Source organism: Pezoporus wallicus, unplaced genomic scaffold, assembly GCF_028554395.1.
Source record: "Pezoporus wallicus isolate ANWC-B61680 ecotype Strahan unplaced genomic scaffold, APGP_CSIRO_Pwel_v1 scaffold_3294, whole genome shotgun sequence".
Lineage (NCBI taxonomy): Eukaryota > Metazoa > Chordata > Aves > Psittaciformes > Psittacidae > Pezoporus > Pezoporus wallicus.
The window spans coordinates 14055001-14070531 of NW_026635478.1; the positions used below are offsets into that span (position 1 = coordinate 14055001).

At 41.6% G+C, this 15531-nt stretch overlaps 1 protein-coding gene across 3 annotated transcripts in view; it reads right to left on the reverse strand.

Annotated features, from left to right (window-relative positions):
• The window catches only part of TSPAN9 (tetraspanin 9), a 153677-nt gene that overhangs the window by 3424 nt on the left and 134722 nt on the right, over nt 1-15531 (reverse strand). For all 3 annotated transcript variants that reach the window (XM_057428698.1, XM_057428690.1, XM_057428683.1), the window contains 3 exons: nt 3924-4115; nt 1601-1675; nt 1-94 (listed from right to left, as the gene is read on the reverse strand). The exon at nt 1-94 is cut by the window's left edge and continues 8 nt beyond it. In XM_057428698.1, the coding sequence (XP_057284681.1) occupies nt 1-94; nt 1601-1675; nt 3924-4115 (361 nt within the window). The remainder of the gene's footprint in view (nt 95-1600; nt 1676-3923; nt 4116-15531) is intronic.

Consider the following 15531-nt stretch of genomic DNA (forward strand, 5'->3'; position numbering starts at 1 on the left):
GAATGATATTCCATGCATTTTTCAGTCCAACATTATTTTCTGAATTGTATAGCTTCATACCTTCCTTCAAATCTTTCTTTGCACTTTCACTGACCTGTATGATGTAGAAAATACACAAAGTCAATGCACTGCAGTTCAGAGGGAAGGACTAAATGGTACAGACTTGCATATAGAATGTATCCTTCTCACTTTCTCTCACCACAAACTTAACACGGGTAGAAGAGCTCCATCATAGCTTCAATACTCTCACAAGTCAGTGGGACCTTTCAGCACCTGCCAAATCCTAGTTTCTCCCTCAGATTGCAAAATACTGGATTAATTCTCATGAGATAGGAGACCAAATAGCTTCCTCTCTACTAAGAGACCACCATACAGTCATCATTTGATACAAACTAACTGAAAAGTCATCAGCAGAAACTTGCTGACATTAATTTTGCGAGAGAGAGCTGTTGGCAATACCACACAGCAGCCTCTCCTGCCTGTAACCTATGGCCTACTTTAATTTGCTGACATCATAAAACCAGAGTTTTATGAAACCTCTCAAGCTTAACATAGTTATTCCTTGCACAAATTCAGGCAGGCTATAGTAAATGGCCCCTACAAAATCAATTGAAAAAGAATATTATTATTGCTCTCCTTGTGGGGACAGGCTTGTAGAATTTATGATTTTCAAACGTGCTCTTCTTTCCATAGTGGAGAAAGTTGGAAGGCTTAGCAGGAGATCTGAGATGTCCCATTTCTTGTATGAATTTCAGTCTGAGCGTGGAGTCCTGGATGCAGGATGGCTCTGACAGCAGGGAAAGGATTATGGGTCCTGCCACAAGGTCTTTGACATCCCATTCAAAATCATGTGTTCAGCTTAGCTCTCTGGAAGTGGCAGGCATCATGATAATGTAGGAAAAGAGACATAACCCTGGTAGTATCTCTGTTTTAAAATCAGTCTGGACATTCTCATACTGTAAGGCTCTGTCTTGTGTTTAGCAGAGTTCTTCATTTCCCTGAGGATTTTTCCAGTCCTGTCTATCTGTCAGGCCAGCCAGTTTTTCCTACTTAACTTAGTCTCTACTAGACAGCAGCTTCCTACAGGTGGGCTTTATGGAAACCTGCCTCTTGATCCCTGTCAAACTAGGACTGACCAGCCAAATGGGAGACCTGGTGGCATAATAGCCTATGAATATTCCAGGCCCCTCTCCTCCAGTACTGTTCCAGGGCTGGCCCTAAGGAGCTAACAAGGTCTTAAGCAGGATGTCTCACAACTCAGGTTCACAAGATGATTAGCTTCTTGCAGAAGCTAATCACACAGCTGTGTTGAAGCCTATTTCAGCTGTTAGGAGAAGACTAAATGGGAGGCCCTGGATTATGGTTTTATTTCAGAGAGGAAATTGTAAAGCTCAGAGGGTTCTTCTCTCTTGTTTGCCCTCTTCATCACTTCCTTTTCTCCCTGCAGAAACAGCTTACATAAACCAGCCCAGATCTCAAGGTTAAACCTTCACCAAAGCGAAGAGCAAGGAGAACCCACATGTCTCCATCAAACGAAAACAAACTGAACCTGGTTTACATGCTAGCACAGATAATTAATCTATATGACATATTTGCTTACCTTGTCCATATAAACAAAGAACAAAATGAGTAGAATCAGCTCTGCCAGGAGAATTATCAGCAAAATGATGAAAAACTAGAACAAAGAAAAAACAGACATCGTATACACACTTGCCAACTAGAGAGCAAACCTGGGGCTGCTAGAAACTCTGAAGACTATTTGTCTTGTCCTCTAAACCTTTCCTCTGCTGCAAGGAGGATTTCAAACTATTTGAAAGTTTGCAAACTTCCAAAGTTTGATTTCAAACTACTCAGGCATATTGATACTTTATGCCACTAAAACTTCTGTAGGTTTCACCCTGATAAAGATCACTTGCATTCTATAAGTCTTAGGCTTCTTCTTACTCATGATTTGAAGGTTTCAGCTATGCTTTTTTTTGACTGCTGCCAGAGCACACAGCCCTGATTGATAGTCGATTTCCTTCATGCAGCCTATAGAACAGATGCTAAACCCACTGCCACAAAGATCAATGTGATGTACCTCAGGTATGCTTTAACCACAGGTACTTAGTTGCCTGTTGAAATAGTTTTTATATTACTCAGCTCTTCTATTCCCAACTCTCTGTAGCTGAAGTATCTCTGCAGGGGCATCCTGTGAGCTTCAGTAGTTTCTCACTATTTTTCATGCCCACTAGTTGCCTTTATGTGCTAGTGGACTGCCACATAAGTATGGCATCCTCCACAAAGACACTGGGGAAGGTGTAACATGCAGTGCAGCACACTCTCCAGTGTGTGATAGTCATGATAGTATAAAAAGACTTTCACATAACCTTGTAAGAATATTGTCCTGGTTTTGGTTGAGGTAGATTTATTTTCTTCCTAACAGCTGGTGCAGTGCTGTGTTTTGGCTTCAGTCTGGGAACAATGCTGATAACACACTGATGTTTTAGTTGTTGCTCAGTAGCACCCTGGTCAAGGAATTTTCAGTCTCTCACACTCTGCCAGTGAGGAGGGACACAAGAAACTGGGAGGGAGCAGAGCTAGGATAGCTGACTCAAACTAGCCAAAGGGATATTCCATACCATAAAATGTCAGCTGGAAGGGGCCAATTGCTGCTTGGGAACAAGCTTAGCATCAGTCACTGAGTGGTAAGCAATTGTACTGTGCATCACTTGGGGTTTTTGGTTGGGAGGGGGCTACCCTTTGTCTTTATTATAATTAGTAGTAGTAGTAGTCGTCGTCGTAGTAGTGTTATGTTATGTTATAATAGTATTAATATTATATTTTACTTTATCTAAATTATTAAACTGTCCTTATCTCAACATGCAGGTTTTTACCTTTTTTCCAATTCTCCTCCCCATCCCGCTGTGAGAGGGGAAATGAGTCAGTGTCTGCATGGTACTTAGCTGCTAACTGGGCTTAAACCATGACAAATATAAACACTCTTAAAAAAAACAAACCAAAATTACAGTTTAGGTGGATAACAACATTACTATTCTCTGTTTGCTTTCCTATCTGTACAACATAGAAAACCAAGCAGCAGACAGCAAAAAACCAGTTGCCAGTTTGTTGTCCAGTTTAATTCTCTGAGGTGGTCTAAGGAATGCTCCCTGCTTGTTTCACAGCACCATGTAAGGGAGACTTTTACACAAGAAAACCTCATATGCTCCTTTATGTCGCAGCACCTGTGATTCATAAGCTGTGACTGAATTGGAAGCAGTCTACTTTGAAAGTCCTCCTCTCACTTTCTGCCACAATACCTGTCTCCCTGAGGTGAGAAAAAAACATAATGAAGCCTCCTGAGTTTATGCAAGAGGAGTGACCCACACCATGTTTTCTGAGAGCAGTTCCCAATCTCTGTGCTTCAGTGCTGGACAAAGGATCAGATTTGTTTTGTTGCTTTTTTTTTCCTGTTGGCAAGCCCTGGCAGAGACCATGACTTAACTTCGGGTCAGATGGTTTCCACCAACCTCTGACAAAGGCCTTAAATAAAAGCAAAGTAGAAAATAGCCATGAAAGGCTTTGAGTGGCATCCAAAAGCAACTGTGCTTAAGATTTTTCAGTAGATTCTTCTACCAGACATTTCCAAAAGGGTTATCCAGGTTGACCCTACAGTTCATGTTTAACCTTTCAGAGGTAACTGGCGGCAGTAACTTGCTTTGCTATGTAATACATATGGCACATAGCACCAAGGATACACTTACTAATACACCAGTTATACCACTGTGACCAAAGCTATGGGATGTCATATTGCAAGCATACAGAAAACTGAAAGCCAAGGGCAACATTATAGTGATCCACAAGACTATTTTGCACTGGTCATTCAAATAAAATAACAAAGCAGCAGTCACAGGTCTTAGTGAAAAGAAGTAATGATGTCTTACACTCAACAGGAGGCACTTGTTTTCCTTGATAGCACCTAGGCAGCCCAGAAAGCCGGTCACCATGATGACTGTACCAATGGCAATGACTAGGTTGGCAGCTGAAAGCGACGGAAAGCTGGGAGAAAACGTGGCAAAGTTTCCTTGCGACACTGATAGCCAGATGCCCACACCCAGCAGTCCACAGCCACATAACTGCAAAAAGATAAACAAAAGAAAGGTTTTACCATTAAAACAAATGGAATTGGGTCCTTCCTCACACTCTGAAAGAATTTCTCAAGCAAATTCTCAGGTAACTGTTCTGCAGTAGTGCTCGTACTGGCTTGGTGATGAAACAAAGTGAAACTGAGTGGTTTTACTTAGACTTGGTCATGTCACCTGCACTTATAAATCTTTTGAGTAAAAGCCACTGGATGGCAGAATTCTCTTTTGAAAGACTCAGCACATGACACCAGGGCTGCCCACTGATCACCCAACAGCCCAACCCAATGCATTTTTTCTGTAGGAAAATAAAAAACCATCATTTGAAAGATTGTTCTATTTAGCTTATTTCTGCAATCATCTACAATGTCTCAGAGTATCCAGCCCTGTATTTCCTCATCATAGGACAGGCAAGGAATTATTCTGGAGATAATTACAATTAGTAGCATCATTTCAATAAATATTTGTCATAAAATACCCAGTCTCAGCAGCCAGGTTAGATTTTAATATGAGTTCTCAACACCTTTACTGTTGGTTATCAGTGTTAACTGTCTCAAAAATCAGATTTCTAGGTTTATTATCTACAGGAAGCTCAACTTCTGCTACTCTCTGTCTTTGAGAGAACCTGAAGGAAATGCAAAGCTTCTAGATCAAATTCATTTTGATTCTCACTCTTAACAATACCATGTCTGGTTAAAGAAATAAGGTTTCCTACCCTAAATCACAGGGTCTGTCTTTAGAAAAAAAGGCCAAGTGTTGCACTACACAGGGCCTAAAAGCTGGCCATATGGTAGTACTTGCTCAAAATGGCTGTTACACAATTTCCCATCTGACCTGTGATCACTGGCAGTGAAATCAATAGTAGGAGTTAGCTGCACTTCCATTAAATTTGTGAGCTACTATTACAATCTCCTGCCAAATATAGCCTCTAGTCAGAGGAGAAATTCATAGAATCATAGAATGGTTTGGGTTGGAAGGGATCATTCAGTTCCAACTGCCCTGGCTTAGGCAGGGGTATCTTAAACTGGATCAGGCTGCCCAAGGCTCTGTCCCACCTGGCCTTGAACACTGCCAGGGATGGGTCATCCACAACCTGCTGGCCACGCTCCTTTTGATGAAGCCCAGCATGTGGTCGGCTTTCTGGGTTGTGAGCACACACTGAAGCCGGCTCATGTTCATTTTCTCATCAACCAACACCCCCGAGTCCTTCTCCGCAGGGCTGCTCTGAATCTCTTCTCTGCCCAACCTGTAGCTGTGCCTGGGATTTCCCTGACCCAGGTGTAGGACCTTGAACTTGGCTTGGTTGAACTTCATGAGGCTGGCATCAGCCCACCTCTCAAGTGTGTCAAGGTCCCTCTGGATGGCATCCCATCCCTCCAATGTATCAACCGAACCTCACAGTTTACTGTGGTGAGGGCTTGCTGAGAGTACCCTCAATCCCACTGTCAAAGATGTTGAACAGGATCAGTCCCAATACCAACCCGTGGCAGACACCATTTGTCACTGGTCTCCACTTGAACATCAGGCTGTTGACCACAACTCTCTGAGTGCAACCATCCAGCCAGCTCCTTATCCTGAGTGGTCCATCTGTCAAATCCAGGCCTCTCCAATTTAAAGACAAGGATGACATGCAGGACATTGTCAAAAACCTTGCACAAGTCTAGGTAAATTAACGTCACCTTCAGTGGGAGGCTGACTGGAGGTCAGCGCCATCCCACCCACCTCAGAGTGTTTTGCTCCAATTTACTTGGAGCGCTGCAGGGGAAAACTGAAACAGTACCTAATCATTACTCACTGTGGTATCCCAAAGCTGCTGGTGCTCACAGGTCAACAGTGAGGAACAAGAGTAATGAAGTTCCTGCCATCTAGCAGGTTTGCTACACCAGGCCACCCCACTGTGCTTGCATAAACTTACAACTTTTACTCAAATGGAAACTCAAGGTCAGAGAACAGTATCTGCACTAAAATAGGGTTCAGTCCTGTCTTGTGAGGAACACCATTCTGGCATAATGAAGAGTAACAGACCTACCTTTTTTGGAAAATACCCCCACTCTGCCTGAGCTGATTTTACCAGCAAGGCAGATAGTTCAGGGTAAAACTGGCTTAGTTTTCATAGAATCATAGAATGGTTGAGTTGGAAAGGCCCTTAAGAACATCCATTTCCAACCCTGTGCCATGGGCAGGAACACCTCACCCTAGGCCATGTCAACCAAGGCTCTGTTCAACCTGGCCTTGAACACTGCCAGGGATGGAGCATTCACAACTTTCTTAGGCAATCTGTTCCAGTGCCTCACCAGCCTCACAGTAAAGAACTTCTTCCTTATATCTAACCTGGACTTCCCCTGTTTAAGTTTAAACCCATTACCCCTTTTCCTTTTGCTGCTTCACAGAACAGAAAGAAAAACTACAATAGCATCTTCTTGCACTCATGTCACCTTATCTATGAGTCAGGCTTATGCTTTCATAAACATATGCAGCATTATTTTGTTCTACTTCCCCCGTGGCCCTTCTGTCCCCTCTGAACCTCCTTCCTAGTTTGCTTGAAGCTTTTGAAACTGCTTTGCGTCCAGGGAGATTCACAAGTTTGGTGAAGAATTGAGACCAGGAATAGACCTTATGCAAGATGCTCACAAGCATTCCCATGGGAGGCAGAATAAAGCCTCTCCCAATGTACTAAGTTCACAAGAGCTAACATCATGCAAAACGTAAAAATAAAGGATTGTGTAGGAAGAGAAAGAGCGTAAGAGATGGAGATTACCTGTACTGCATTGGTGGTTACTTCCAGGCCTCCTTGCATCAAAGCTTAGCTCAGCAGTCAGGAAAATAAAACCCCTGTAACTATCTAAAACTAGCATATGCATTGGGAAAGACAGAGGAGATTTTCAACATTCTTGTAAGGAAGCTGGGAAGCACTTCTGCTTCCAAAATGCAAAACAATAACTCCACAGCATGTGCTGGAGAGTTTTGTGTCACTACGTGTGAATAAATTTCACAACATGTGGTTCTTGTAGCAGATCTGGATGCAGCTGCAAGATGAATGTGTGTAGCAGGAAAAAGTTAAACAGCTACTATTCTTATGAAAAGACTGGTACAAAACACACACACATGAATATGGCAGGAAAAGGCTACAGCACTTTTATCTCTTCCCCCAAATCTGTCTTCTCCAATTAGTAGTCTTGATGTGATTTCTCACTGCCTTTCATGGTACGTGAATTAAGTCAATGTGAACTTGGAGCACTCTGGGGGAATGCAAAGCAGAAGTCTCCTGATCTGCTGCAGGACCCAGTGGACATCACCACAGGTTTAAACTGCCCACAGTTCATGGAATCAGCCACCCTATTGCTCCTGCTTTAAATTAAAACTACTCTGTCCTTGAATTGCTGCAGTTTTGGTGCCTCAAGCCCTCTCAGGAATCCACTCACTGACTCTTCGGATTTAACCGCTAGATGAGAGCTACCTTCAAGTGTAGGAAATCAGTAAAGTGACAAGGCCACTGGTGGTCCATGGGATAGACATGAAGACAGAAAAGGACCCACAGCAGAAGGAGAATCAAAGCTGGAGAGCAGAAATATGAACAGAACTCTACACAGTCTCAATTTAGGAGACACTCTCTATATACTTCCACATGTACGGCGAGATTAATTATTTACTTGTGGTAGCCACTGTAGTATTTTGGCAAACTCAAGAGCAAAGCACCTTGCTGATTTGCTGAAGACTGCTCACCTAATATACCTTCACCTTTCCATGAGGTGGAAAGCAGGGAAGAAGCATTAAACACTCGATGTGAAATGTTTGCAATGAAGGTCTCGTGAATTAGCAACACATCTGTGCTGTCCCTATGCAGACTACTATACAGATACAACTTGAATGCCAAACACATGAACACACTGGGAGAGGAGTCCTTTACAGTGTGAAATCAAGTGGTGTGTCAGATGAGGCAGCAGATATGTCCACATTTGCTCTTTCTTCCTGCAATTCTAATGTCTTGCTGAAAACAACCGTGGAATAACAAACACATTTCCAACTGCTGTAGAGACTGGATCAGCATGCCACAATGCACAATGGGATTATAGTTCCCTTAAAAGCTTTCTGACAACACGCATTACTGTAGTACTAAAATTATACCAAAGTATCTGCACTGATCATGTCCTCACTGCAGCTGACTCCCAAGCCCACTGGGCAAGCTAAGGTAAGTTCTCCTTTTCATACTTTTAACCTCCCAAAGTAAGATTTCTGCATTCCTAGATGTCGTGGTCTAAACCTAGCCAGACAGCTTGTGGAAATTATCCAGGGTGGAAATTATCCACATGGCAATTGCTCAGATGGTCACGTCTGTACATTCTCCCCAAAGATAGCTGGAGTTAAAAAAAACCCAAACAAACAAACAAAAGACACACAAAAAAAACCTACTCCAAGAATCCATTTCATGTGCAACTCCAGCCCTATCAAAAGGCAATACTTCCCATCAGACTAGCACATTCTCTCTCATTAGCTTGCCACTGACAGAGGAGCTCAGCAGCAATATACAATCTGTACCTGCTGTGTGTAAGCATTGACTGCTACTGCTAAACCCAGGACACTAAGCCATATAGAAAGTTCAGATTACATAAAAAAAAATAAAAGAATAAAGGTGATGGACGGGCTATTAGAGAACAAGGCTGATCTATACAAACAGGATTATCTACAGTGACTGAAGAGAGAGGAAGACCTGCAGGAGAGTTGATTAAAGCTGACATCCTGAAAACTTCCACAAGGTGGCATCCCATACAAATAGCACTATCAGTTTAAGTCAACTTTTTCTCCTCTCCAGAGCTACTTAATTTTTGTGCTTTCTTCTCTGTTTTCATCTCTGTCATTCTGAGTAGCAGTACTGTTGATGCTAAAACTTATGCTTTAAATCCAGGCCAAATGTTTTTTTCAGTCATGCTTCTTAAAAAAAATCCCATATAATTCCACTGACTTGAGACTTACTTGCATACAACCGTACCAAATAAGGCTACCTAGAATTCTAGCAATAAAATAGCTTTCCCTGAAACTCTTTTCTCTACCAATCTATTTTTTTATACAACATGAATACTGTAAAAATGCTGTCACAGCTATTTATTCTTATAGGATCCACCTGCTTCTGTTGGTAACAACTGCATCCTGGAGGGTGAAAGCTGCAAAATATATCCAGTCATCAATTCCTTAATAATATAATGAAATAATATATGCTGCTTGATAATTAATTGTGTGAGATTGATGTCATTGATATTCCTCCCTCAGGCAATGGTTTAGCAGCAGAATAAATTTCACTGAATTTTTCTTGTAAAAAAAATGTTGGCTTATTTCCCTCTCATGAGTAGAAATTATCATCCTCCAAGCAACCATCAAATCTCTCCTTCCTCTCATGTTTATGTCATGAAGGTAACTGCAGAACACTATCATAAAGTCAGTCACATACACGGGTACACACACTCTTACTTACAGGGTAATTTAGTCAAGCTATGGCACACATATTTTGAGCTTGAGAGCAAACAAAAGGAACATTAACTTTCCTCACAGTTTCTCCACCATTTTGCTATTTCACTTTCAAAGCCTGAATTCTCTTAGGTACTTCAGCATCTATCTGTCATCAGTCATCACTGTGCCCAGGAAACAACCAGCATTCTAGAAAATATTAAAAAGAGTCTCAAATGCTTCAAGAGAAATTAGAACTCCTCATAAACCCAGAGGCAGAGAAACTTAAAATCAAGTCTTGCCTGACAAAGGGTATCATTAAAGCAGGAAAGGGGCTCTTTTATTCTGGATTTGATAATTATGTGAAGTAATACAGCAATACAAATTTTTACAATAGAGCATCACATCCAGGTTTAGTTGCCTTAACCTAGAGGAGATATAGTAAGAGTGTACAAGACCCTGGGAAGGACAACACCGATGGGCAGAGTTATGCCAAGACTGACATATGGTATAGAAGGAGATTGTGCACAGGATTATCTAGCCTGGGATGAATTATTGGACAGGATGTGAATGAAATATTCACAAATCTAGAGGTCAGTATGAAACCCAAACAGTCTGTCTCTTTAATCTTCTCCAATAATAGAAATTAGGGCAGTATTAGCAAACATTATGTAGTATGTATACTTCAGGTATATATACTGGTATATATACAGGCTTCATGCAAATGAGAAGTAAATTGATAAATTAAGCCATAGGTAATTACAAGAATCAAGTGTAGTGGCCACAATTGTAAGGGCTAGAGGATTTTATTTATTGCTAACAGCATTTGTTAGCATATACCCAAATAATGACAACTCATGCTTCTCAGAGTAAGATATCATACTTCTCAGAGTAAGATAATGCATGCAGAATGCAAACCTACTAAGCAGGAAACAAGTTTGTTTAGTTAGGTAAAGAAGGGATAGAATATGCCATTCTGTAAGGATTATTAATAGAATAGTACTGATAGATTTACCCTTGAAGTAAGTAATTGAACAGCAGGAAACAGCATCAGGAAACAGGAATCTGATAAGGAAGGCACTACCAAGAGGAGAAGGGATGATGTTGTTGACTTTTGCCATCGTTCCATCCCATAGGCACAATGTGTGATGGAAAAGCTGCACAACTAGGTGTTGGAAAGTGAAAGAGTGGAGGAAATATTTATTCTTGACATTAGACTTTCTACTGCTGGTTAAACACCAGGGAAGCTCTTAACAGAGAATAACGAAATAGAACAGAGACATAGAGAAAACTCAATACTGAAACACAACCACTAGGGACAAAAAGAAGAAGCTGTCTCAGTTTGTACCTCCATTTTGAGTGACGTGCCCTGGGCCATCTGTGGCCCAGTTACAGAGAACAGAAAGCTCCCCACCCTCTTCTGTGCTGTGTTAAAACAGGAAATCTTTCTCAAAGCAAAAATGATATGATGAAAAAATACATGGAACAGCTTAAATATGGTCCCCATTAAAATGGCCAAAAGCACAGGAGATTGGTTACGAGGAATTACTAACCGCACAACTGCAAAAATAAGTATCAGTGCTGGGAACTGATTTCAGGACAACTGCAGGGATAAAGACACTGTGAATTAGGCTTTGTCAAGCTTCTATTTAAGCAATAAGTCAACAGGGAGATCACCTGAACCAAAAGGACAAGCATGAAGAAGCCATGTGTACAAGAAGAATGCATGACCTAAGCCTAGCACAGAAAGGTTTTTCAGTGTTCAGGTCACTCTTAAAACCATCCCTTCTGCTGGGGTCAGCAAAAGAAATCTGCCAGTGATATTTCCCCTCTGTATGCTAAGTCCTACAAGATAAAGGTTACCTATTTTAGCTCTTCTATTCAAGATAGAAAGATTTTCCACCTTTTCTCCAACTGACTCTCAGACCAGCCAGTGTGCAGAGAAGATAATGACCCTCATGAAGCAGCAGTCTTCTCACTCTGTCCTGGGTTGGTTTTGTTGTCTTTTTCTTTTTCCCTCTTCTCCTTCATTTATGGTCTCTTAATGAGCTCATGGATTTCCAACAGAATCAGGAAGCTTAGAAAACAGTTTGAAAGGCTGTTCTTTCCCATCATGCAGGAATTTTTAAAGAAAACTTCCACTAGACATAAATCTAATTAGATTTTTCCAGAAGGATTATCACCACAAATAACAGGATTTTCCAAACTATCACAATGCATTAACTTTTCTGTTGACAGCACAATATTAATCAAAGCAGGTGTGTGACTTAAAGGGGAAAGGGAAATCAAAGATCAGAAGTAGAGCCATTCTATTCATTTACCGTCAGGCATAGGTAATCATCTTCCGCTTTTGCAGTACTCTTCCCTGAGTTACAGATTAGAATGACTGTTCTGGAAGGAGGCAGGAATGGGAACTACATGATTTTTACCACTTCAAAACAGAGATATACTTTCTGCAAGTTAAATTTTTGGATGCCACTTCCCATCTCTGGATTTGGATGGTTCATCCATCTCTGAAAAGGGCTGGTGCTTAAAGATTTTCAGGTAAACCCAGGTATGTTTTTCTGCTCTGTCTGGATAATCCACAGGATTAATCAAACCTGGGGTTTAACAGCTGGAAATCTTTGAGAAAACCTCTTGCAAAGCAAGATCATCTTCTAAGTATGATCCAAAATATATTAAGGACCCCCAAATTTGAGAAGTTCTTTAGCTATAGACCAGAAAATGAGAAAATAATCTGGAAGCTGATAAATGCACTTAATAATACTTACTTAATGCCACTGCCATAACAATATGGAAAAAATTTAAACTCCTCTAAACATTCCTATGAATTGGACATTGATGCAAGACAAAGGAATTATGTGATGTCTCCTTTGAGTCTAGTGCTGTAACAGCTGTAATAAGAGCTTGTGTGTAATGGAAAGTACAGCACTGGAATCTATGCAAATGCTGAACCTCCTTACTTCATCTGCAAGAAAGGGCAGTTACCTTCTTCCTAGAGTCATGCCCCAGCAGCACTGTTGGGATGGTCCTGAAAAAGTGAAATGAGGTATCAGAGACTGTGATCTTTAGTGGGGCTAGTAAAGGCTGGGAGAAGCATTAAATTCTAAAACTTTTTCTAGTCTGGTCTTGGAATGTGTAAATTTGCAGCCAGACACCTTAAGCTTTGCCTTGGATGTTCTTGCCTGGTCGGTCACACTGGAGTCTTCAATAAAGGGTCAGTTTCGCGAAAGGAAGATTTTAAGGACTGGGTTTGATTGGTTTCTCAAGGACATCTTAATCTCCTCTTTAGTTACTTAAAGGGCAGCTTGGATAGTTTATGTTTCCCATTAGGAGAAACTTTCACTGCAAAATTAGTACAGCACTAGAAGTTACCAATAAGGTGTCAAAATCTCTATTCTTGGGGGTTTTCAATGCTTTTCTAGATATGATCGTGGCTCACCTCACCTATCAGTACCAATGCTACCCCTTGGTATGACTTGCAGAGATTCCTGCCATGCATTAATTCTAAGATTTTATAATTTTCTCAGCTACCATCTTCTTTCTTATTTGTGAGAAATCCCAAACCCATGCCATTTCTAATGAACACAACAAATCTATTACCTTTGGAAGCCTTATGGGGAAAGCTCTTATGCCCATGCTGGGGAATGCGCACACCTGGGTGTTTCTCCCCAGTGCCTGTATGCCAGTACATGACACTCAGGGAACACACAGGAAGCATTTCAGTTACAAGGGTGTGACATCCCTGTGAACACAGAGACAGTGAGATAACTCACATAACTGGAGTATTGTGATGGATGGGTACAGGCTCTTTAGGCAGGGAAGACACGGAGGAAATGCTGCACCTTATGTGAGAGTGGAAATGCATAGAGTTCTGCCTTGGGATAGGTGAGGAATAAATCAAGAGTTACAAGTCATGTTAGTAGGAGACCAATACAGGTGATGTAGGAGGTTATCTGCTATAGCCCTTATGATGAGGAAGAAGTATATGAGGCCTTCATACAACTGGATGAAACCTCATGTTCACAGGCCTTTGTCCTTGTGAAGGATTTCAACCACCACAGCAGGGAACAGGCAATTTAAGAGATTTCTGGAATGCACTAATAACAATTTCCTGACACAGGCAATTGACAAGTCAATAAGAAGAGGTGCTTTGTTGGACCTGCTGCTTCCAAACAAGGAAGAATTGGCTGGGGACATGAAAATCAGAGGCAGCCTTGACTGTAGTGACCATGAGATACAGAATTCAGGATCCTATGAGGAAGTAGCAGAAAGCAGGACCACAGTCCCAGACTTCAGGACAGCAGGCTTTAATCTCTTCAGAGACCAACACAGAACAAGTGTCAATGCTATGCAAGACAGGAAGTGATAAGTATCCCAGTCCCAGCTTCGGCCACAAATCCTACCCCCCTACCAGCTTGGGGCTACTTGCCCCAGATGTCGCTTCTCTCTTTTGGTCACATGGTCTGTTGTGATCTGCTAGCAGGACTAGCCACCCCTGCAGCTTTACCCAGAAATACATCATACCTCGACAGCCTTCCCCCACACATGTACAGGGAACATTAGTTTGGTCTGGCCACCATTTCAACGGGGCATCACCATTTTATGGCAGGGAGATGAAATGCCACTGCTCTGTGATTGACTGCTGGCCATTTCTTGACATCATCATACCCATGTGTTCTCAGGCAAGTCTTGTGATCAGGTGCTTTCTTCCTTTGTACCAGAAGGTGCTCAGATACAAAAATGGCAAACTGCCAGCACATCTACATAATCAGCATTGAAATAAAGACTGACCAGAACGTGTATGTCTCATTTTGCTTTGGGAAGGTGATTGTGAACCTGCCTCTTCAGCCCCAGAAGCCTCTGATATTTTAGGAGACCATGCCAAAATGTTAGCTGTAAAAAATAACAGGGACCCCCTTTTGTACGTGAATCATTACAAAGCTCAGGCTGGCAATGGTGTTCCTGGTTGTCAAGGCATTCATGTAATGTATTGAGTGTTGAAAGTATATTCCATACCCTGTTTAGAAGGGCTTTTGAAAAAGATTCTGGAAATCACTAAGCCATACGTTAAAAAGTACTTCTGAAGACATTGCAAACACCATGGTTGGACGTGTTTCCAAGGTTGTCATGGGTAAGTTGGAATTTCCTTCAAATCGGGATTGGGACTTGCCTATATTAAAATTAAAAGCCTTAAAAGAAACAAAGCCATGTCACACCCCCAGAGGGAAGGTCCACCCTAGCTCTTTAAAAGAAAAAGGAAGGAGTGCTCGACAACAATCTGACCAGTAGAAGACAACAAAGAAAAAGCCAGACCAAATGGTGCAAAAGAACAACAACAACAAAAAAAAACCAAACAAACAGAGAAAGAGGTCCTGATCTACTGCTAGAAAAGAAAATCTATTTTTAAAGGGATGGCTTTTATCACAGCTGCTCAGAAAAATGCACCGAATCCAAACTGTATTTGTCTGAAGTGTCCCAAACACAGAACAGCATTGAGAAAAGGCTTTTTTTTGTTGAGGTGCCTCCACCTTCTGCTCTTGTGGAGTTTGCACTTCTGGACTTTTTCATAGCTGGGAACAGAGAAGATTACATAGGTCTGAATAACACCCTACTGTATCTTTGCTGCAAGACTGTAAAAGCTGATAGGTCCAAACTCAGAGCTGGTGAGCCCATGTTTCTCATGCACAACCCACTGGCTTCTACTTTCAGCCAGTTGGATGTTACATTGGGCATAAACTAACAAACCAGAGCAACCATTGCTACCCCTACTGTGCTTTCATTGAGTTGCTTCTCAATTGGAGCTGACTTGCTGTCAAAGCACTTCTCTACAGGGCTGTTCTGCCAAGCAGTCAGGTTGGATGACATCAGTAATCAGGGGTTCAGGCAATGCTCAGCCCTGATGGCCTAGAGTATGAACTACTGGGACCTCTTTACAGTGATCTGTTCTTTAAAGAGAAGCTTTTGATGA